Source organism: Ptychodera flava, chromosome 9 (assembly GCF_041260155.1).
Source record: "Ptychodera flava strain L36383 chromosome 9, AS_Pfla_20210202, whole genome shotgun sequence".
Taxonomy (NCBI): domain Eukaryota; kingdom Metazoa; phylum Hemichordata; class Enteropneusta; family Ptychoderidae; genus Ptychodera; species Ptychodera flava.
In genome coordinates this window covers 42,216,027-42,223,796 of record NC_091936.1, presented here as the reverse complement: position 1 = coordinate 42,223,796, position 7,770 = coordinate 42,216,027, and the positions used below count along the sequence as shown (strand labels likewise).

Below are 7,770 nucleotides of genomic sequence, written 5' to 3'. Positions count from 1 at the left end.
CTCGGTCATAACCACTTTGAAGCATTTCATTATTGATCTTACGTTTTCTCTTGATAAAAATGTCGATTATTTTTTGAATTGTACGCTTAATGTGTTCAGGTATTCCAATCACTGGGGTTAAAAGCAAAATCTGTGAAATTGTAAAAACCTTGATAACACTTACTCTCCCATAGAGAGTTAAACGTCTTCTTGCACAAGTTTGATTGCCAAATTATTACATATTTATGTACAGTTACATCTCTTTATTATAAATCTGGAACGTGTTTGCGGGAAATCTCGTGATAGATATATAGCGACAAATCCTGCTAGAAAAACAACACGCTGTTTTTGTTTCATGCCATCGGACCTGTACGACGTCAGCGTTTAACCTTCAAACCCATAAGCAAATAATTCAATGGGGTCGAGTGACTTTTCTTAGTAATCTAGGTCGATCAAAATGCACGCCAGATGATAAGACAGGTATATTTTGCCAGTTTCCAACAGCACAAACATTAAACGCATCTGTAGACATGACAGCGGTGACATTGCCACTCGGAGTTCTACTTCTTTTTCTAACTTGTGTGCCCATGTTCTTCACGCCGGTAAGTGAAACTTAAACCCATTCTTTGCCACAAATACTGACCGAAGTAAGACGGAGCAATATCCAGAGTTAAATACCAATGCATTGCCAATCTATTTCCGTTAGTTTTTGCAGTCTGAGGAATACTTGAGCATGTGAATGAGTCTCTTGTCCTTCATGATTTACCGCAAAAATCTCACAAAACAATCTTTTCGAACAAGGGAAGACGAAATGCATTCTATCTAACAAGTTCTGGTTGAAATAGCGAAGGAAAAGACCTGTTCGAATTCTCCCAAGCGTGTGTTCACTTATTCAGCAAATGTTGTAGATCTATCTTCATTCCAGATTGTCGACTGTTTGTGTTTGACCATTGGGATGCCTATAGGCTACCATGGCATCGTACAGCCTACATTATCCATCTGGTTACTTAAATTTAATTTACCAAATTGACAACTACAGTGCATTTAGAAAATGTATCTGATTGTGTTAGGGTATGAAATCGCTTTACAATAACATGATGTCAAAGTTAAATATGTAGCAGTGTTTTGTCTCTTTTTCTGACAATCGTGCTTGACGTCGTGAAGATGAATGTCACTTGCACATCTGTGATCACCAATCCATCGGTGCATTTTTCCTCGGCAGTTTTATTGCAGTTAATCAAGCGAACTTATAATTTCACTCATAAAATGTCAAAATTGAATTTCAATTTTAGGGCTCGCCAGTCGGCATCTCCACGCAAGGTAAGTTTGGCAACATGATATTGTGATAGTCAGATATGATTGTTGTATCGATGTCCAATCAGCGTGCAGTCGATATACACACGCACAGATCTCACGCGCAAATACCATCGAAAGGTTAGGATCAGGCTCAACAGGTCAGCAGATGTATTAAAGCTTTTGCCGAAGATAACAGTGGGCAAACATGAACGGGAGAATTGAACTGCTGCTGCCCTTCTGCTTACGATGTTTAACTATACAAAACCGCCTTAACGTAATCTAAATTATATATTTAAGAATTTTGCCATCATTGTCATTGTTGAGGATAAAACTGAGCAAGATACAAATGTGTTTATCAAAGCACTATGTGACCTTTTGACCAAAAATGGTATTTTTAAGTAAGAACTAAAGTAGGCGTCCATTTGTAGATATTGCAGAGACTTTCATAATCATTTGAAGGTTTAATTTTCTGCAAGCTATACTGATTTGATGAAAAGCAATGTAAGCCAAAAAAATTATTACAAATCTAGCCTTTAGCGTCACGATGCCAATGCCCATACTTTGACCTGCGGTGTGGTTGTCACAAGGTCAGATGGTCTCGACAGTGTTATCGATGACGTCATTGTCGGACGGACAAGGGATTTAGACTCACGTTATACATTTACTGAACGACGCTTGACAAGTAGGACTGCGTGCGTCAGAAAAATTGTTTTTGCATTTGAAATGTCTATATAATAAATAGATTTTCGTCATCTGGACGTCGCTTGACGTAATTTATGTTCGAAAAAGTGGGAGAAATAATTACTAGATACTGGTGTTTACAACACTAAAAATCATGGAGACCTAGGATTTGGGAAATGGGTCACGAGACAGTGTCAACAATTTGTCCCGGGCTCAAAGTTCGGAAATGTAACCTTGACCGATTTGAGTTAAGGAAACAGTTCAAGACGGTCACAAGCTTAAAGGCGTTATGTGCATAGGAACTAAGTTTTTATGAATTGTTGTACACTACACTTAGAATTCAGCCGTACCTCACAACACCAACTGTGTATGTCTGATTGTCGCAAGCAGGATGCATTCGTCTATTTCGTCCTTATTCAAAAGTAATTTCTTTCTACGGTACAGTAACGGTATTCCGATATCAAGATTAAGGCTTGTTGTTCTATTTGAATCAAGTTAAAGTGCTGAGGGTGGTTTTATTTTGAAATGAATTTTTTGTTATTTGGTTTTAATCATTATGTGTACATCTGTCAGTTGGGTGTTACAGTTGGTGTTGTAAGGTACGGCTGAAGTGTACAAATAATTTCTTGGGTGCGCCCCAGTATGAGACCAATACACAGTTTTCCATAAAATCTGCACATTGATTCTAACTCAATGAAACATGCTCTGTGTTCACTTATAGATCTCTGCGTTGCGCTTTCAATGTTAGGCAGCAATAACCGTAATAAAAGTACAAAATTCTGATGACGGCTTCGTTTCAAAAGCAATAAAAAGTCCAATGTTTTCATGGGAACCTTAACACGGGATGCAGTAAGTGATCTAGGTCGGTTAAAAAACGCCAGCTGCAGTGGGATTTGATGATACCTGTCCGAGTGAAAGAAGTATACGTGAAAACGTGGAGGCTGGTTTTTAATGATGATATCCAGCATTAAGAGGACAACTGCAAAAATTGTAAACTATAATGTCACTGGTGTTTTTAGCTGAGAAATGTTTGGATTTGATGAAGCAGCTTGATTTTGCTCTACAGATTAATGAGTATTTTCAGTTTAGTAATTACCATGTGTACAGGTGAAGAATAAACAGATCCATCGGCGAAACAATATCGCATAGTATATCATACCAGTATATTGATGGTGCAAATACAGCGATCTGATTGGTCGAGACGCGAAAAGAACCGTGGTATATGGGCGATATACCACGGCTGGCATGCGCACTAGCTCTCAGCTTGAGGAAAAGTCCTTTTATGACGTTCCACGCCAGAATTTCAATATACTGTTATGATATCATAGCAATAAATCACACCCAGCGACGGTATACCACTCGATTTTGACCATTTCACTTCATATATGCATTCGCTATCGCTCGTGTATATATGTCGTGAACTGGTCAAAATCTCGTGCTATACCATCGCTGGGTGTGCTTTATTGCTTAAATATACCGTTCTTTCGTTGTTTATAAGTGACGTGCGCAAAATGTTCCTTGCCATGGTGAAGTACCGATCAAAATTCCTTTGAGGGTCCAGGCTGGTAACAACTTGTTATTGATTTCTTTATCTTACCATATTTGTTGAGTTCATTTATTTTTACGCAGTATACCCATTGTCCCATCGGCATAAATCGTGTGGCGTATGACCTTCTTAGCTACAAAGATTTCGTATTTACGACATTCAGGTCATCGATAGACACGATAGTGCATTAACACCACACTTGAAATCAATGAGAAACTCGGCGGGGTCAAACAAAGGTGTATGACCGGTCTGTATGAGGTCGAGTGTGTCCTGTAGCAAGTAGCTTGAACTTTGTTACTGTGTTGATATTCTGGACGGAGCATACAGTCCGATCTTGATATGTCACCAATCATGTTTTCTTTTCTAAATTAGATTGTTACTCTGGGGATAAAATTTACTCTCAAAGGAGCAGATGGAAAGCTGATGACGGATGCAACACTTGGTGAGAGTATTTACTATTTTATTCCTGATGAATTGTAGTTAATTTGGTCATGATCTTACACCCTCCTTTAAGCACATATATTCGTCATCGTCCGTAAATTTGAACATTTTTAAAACATTGCTCACATTTCTTTCAGCTTCTGTAGAAATGGCCGGATAATATGCACTTTGAATGATTGTGGTGAGTTTAATATTATTTATTGTCTGTTCGTTTCGATCCGTTTCGGTTTATAACCGGAGCGGGTGCTTTTTACAAATCAGAATTTGCCACAATAGCCCAGAGTGTAAGCTAGTGCATATCGTTCCTAGTTTTAATTAACACGATAATTATTGAAGTTGATGCTTGTCCATAGTTTTCGTATCATATCCGAAAGCAGCAGCTGCTTTTTAAGTAACAAAAACTTGGCACAAAGTGATTATAATCAAATTCTTGTTCACAACTGTGAAAAACAGACATTTCATGGACATAACAGGGACTACATGTATATGGTAGAAAGTAAGTCAAATTAACTGTCAAAATAATATGTCGGGAAAGACCGACTGACAAGAAGGCAGAAATAGGAAATATTCTTTGGTTCGCTATAGTTTTGCTTTCTAATCGGTGTCTAGTCTTTTAAGTTTTCTATCGTGATAATCTAAAAGGACCAGTAGCCTTAACTCTAACTTTCGATATTTTTTCACTATTTTTGGGCATAAAATACATCATAATGCTTTGGTCTACACCCAAAATCATACACGGTATTTAGCTTATCAACTCAGCATGTACTTGTACAGACTGCATTAGTTATGTTGACGAGTGAATTCTGGTCCGGACAAGAATGCAAATGTAAACAAATCTAAACGGTGTATTTTATACATATAGATGCTATGTTGACAAACTACATGGTGGATGTTTCAACATACTTTTAGGAGAAGACCAAGTATATGCAACTGACATACAAAATAAAAGTAATGAAAGTCTTCAAAAGTAAGAGTTACTGACCCTTTAATTAAAAGAATGGAAAATGCATTGACCAAAATTTCAGATTATATGATATACTTTTAAATATGGTAGAGTGGTGCCGTTATTGAGCTTGGCGAAAACCAACATCGGTGTGAAATACTGCCATCGTGATTATTGCTGAAATAGTTGAGATCAAATGTTACACAGACGGTAGTATTTTTTCCCATGAAGTAATTTTTGCTATGACTTATGAACAGATTTCTCCTTCGTATTTCTGAACAGCGCCACCTAAGTCAGGTTGTCACTCGAGAATCGACGGACGCTTCCGACAGTCCGGATCAGCTTATATGGTCAATGATGGCTGTGATATGTGGTACGAGCTGCCTTTGATTTTACCTCAGAAAGTGTTTTTTTAAATTCTATGAATCTAGTATTTTGTCAATATTATAATTGCCCTTCTCGGAGTTATTCTCTACGGTACATTAATACGTTGCATGCAACCTTGGTTTCCCATGTCGACCCTTGCACCTAATCCATTGTCACTTCCTTCACAAGGCTGATCTTTTCACCGTGATATTAGTTAGATTCAGGATGAAAATTTCGACCCTTTTCAACGTAAATCTTCAAAAAATACAGCCGGAACATTAACATTTTTAGACTCCGGACTTTGTCTTACAATTGTTTTTTTCTTCAGTTGAGATATAACTGGTCATTGCTTTCACCTTTAACTAAAACAAAGTAAAATCTCCGAAGCAGTGTTGAAAACTGAAAACGCCTTTCTGTTCAAATACATCGTTGTGTTGAAACATGGAACTTTACTTTTTTACAGTATTTGTTTCAATGGCAGAGAGTTTTGCACAGAGAGAAGGTGTGGTGAGTAACTCATTCTTCTACCTTTCAGCTGACGAAAATATACTCTGTAATGAGATAGCATATGACACCTACATCTGTTTCAACTTGTCTCCAAGCTATTCCATAATTCACTTGTCGGTGTAGAAAGTTCAGATTTTTCCATTTGGGATTCCAAGCCCCGTTTGTATGATATGTAAAGCTCTGCAGAGCAGCCTCAGTTTATGATTGGTAAATTACTAGTAAAAAAATGTCGAACTTGGTGTCATCACGCTTTTGTTATTCGACGTGACCCATTAAACCACAAATGTTATATCACATCACTAGTCCAGTTGATACGCTAATATGTTTCACTCCTTCAATTCAACGTCACTCACGCTTCGAAAGAATGGAAATCACTGAAAGAGTCGACTGCTAATAATATTGCTCACTGTACTTTTGTAATAATCCAATATATTCATTTGTACAGGCAGTCAATTCATAAATCATTTCTCTCACAGACCATTAAATGCTTTAGATTGCCAAGTAGAAAGGCGAGAAGCCGACCCAAAAATCTAACTTGGATAGAACAATTTCGAATTTAACAGGATAAGAAAGCATTTGCCATTGGATGTCACAGGTATGTATGGTTTCGACAGGGAGATGGTACATAGAAATAAAGACACTGTTAATGTTAAGGATTCTGATTTCTCACTTTTATCCACAGATTCTACAGACAACTGAAAACAACATCTGGAAACACTTCTCTGAGATTTGTGCATATTTCCGAGAAACGCTAGTCCGATGTGGCCGTTGTCTTGCCAAATGCTGAGCAAAAAATGTAGGAATTGTTGCGGGAAGCTGAGAAAATGATGATAGTGTGCAAACAATGCACTACATCGACCTATACTGATTGCCTTTGTTCTTGCAAGAAGATAGCTTTTCAAGGACTTATCTTAACTTTATATGTTGCATTACTACACGTTTTGGTTTCTAAAACACTGGTAAAAACATTGCTTTTGGGGGCGCAAAAAGTTTGTACTACGTATATAAAGAGTTATGAATACAATGTATAGCATTTATGACGCGATTGATTTGACGAACTTATACACACGTTCATCCATACAACATAGTCAATAGTTTCTATGCTGTCTATGCCTACACATCTACGAACGAGAGAGAGAGAGAAGAGAGAGAGAGAGAGAGAGAGAAAGAGAGAGAAAGATATCAAGTTGATTTTCCTGTGAAGGTGTGACCTAAAGTATAAAAACATATAACTGGCAGTATGTTCGAAACACTTTGCAGATCATGTCCAATCTTTGCCAAACAGAAATTGTGGCAATAGCTCAGAACCATGTAAGTACGTTTTGGGATCTTCAATCTCAGGACGAACCACTTAGGACAGCATGGTCGATCCTGCAAAGAACAAGCAGTTAAATTGTACTGAGTTAAATTGTACTATCTGTGTGCTACTTCCATGGTCAAAGTAAATAAATTATAATTGGAGCATGTGCTCACGTGATTTTGTCAAAGTATACACTCGTGTCATCAGTATCTGTGATTAACTGTCATATTTGTCAACAACGTGGCAAAATTAAAATAATTGCATGACGTCATATTCTTGACAACAGTGTAGCTATGATGTTTCACAGACCTGTTTATTCTATTTCCACGTACACACCATGAAATTTATTATCCTCACGACAGTCAAAATAAAAACATCCAATTAAAAGAAAAGTAGTCCTACTGATCAGATAGTTAAACTTTCATGCATTAAAAATACAGGCCATTTCTCTATGCTTCAACGCAAGAGCGGACAGGGTGCAGAAATTTATTAGTGCAACTAATGATGATATTTGCATTATCACATGTGTTGAAGAGTTTTAGTCAAAGCGTTCTCTTCTGTCACGAATTATGTCATAGCTTTCAAAAATTTGGAAAAATCAGGGCCTACTTCCATCAATATTGACTCTGAGGAGAGACAGCCTCCCCTCAGAGTTTTCTGCAATGGAGGGTCGTCGACTAATGTACGAGACTCCCCCCCCCCCCCCCGTGT

The 7,770-nt window shown here is 37.7% G+C and overlaps 1 protein-coding gene across 1 annotated transcript; it reads left to right on the top strand.

Moving 5' to 3' along the window:
* The first annotated feature begins 427 nt into the window (after window positions 1–427).
* On the top strand, window positions 428–6,734 carry LOC139141067 (von Willebrand factor C and EGF domain-containing protein-like). Its single transcript, XM_070710639.1, has 7 exons — window positions 428–581; window positions 1,272–1,299; window positions 3,875–3,944; window positions 4,081–4,124; window positions 5,169–5,259; window positions 5,716–5,759; window positions 6,442–6,734. The coding sequence occupies exons 1-7, from the start codon at window positions 510–512 to the stop codon at window positions 6,456–6,458; spliced, it is 366 nt and encodes a 121-aa protein (XP_070566740.1). The 5' UTR covers window positions 428–509; the 3' UTR covers window positions 6,459–6,734.
* Window positions 6,735–7,770: the final 1,036 nt, after the last annotated feature.

What these genes read in the sequence shown, in the direction of transcription:
- LOC139141067 (XM_070710639.1), top strand. Translation starts at nt 510, where the DNA reads ATGACAGCGGTGACATTGCCACTCGGAGTTCTACTTCTTTTTCTAACT. An exon ending in TGCCCATGTTCTTCACGCCG is followed by an intron (nt 582 to 1,271) that starts GTAAGTGAAACT and finishes TTTCAATTTTAG; the next exon opens with GGCTCGCCAGTCGGCATCTC. An exon ending in GATGACGGATGCAACACTTG is followed by an intron (nt 3,945 to 4,080) that starts GTGAGAGTATTT and finishes CATTTCTTTCAG; the next exon opens with CTTCTGTAGAAATGGCCGGA.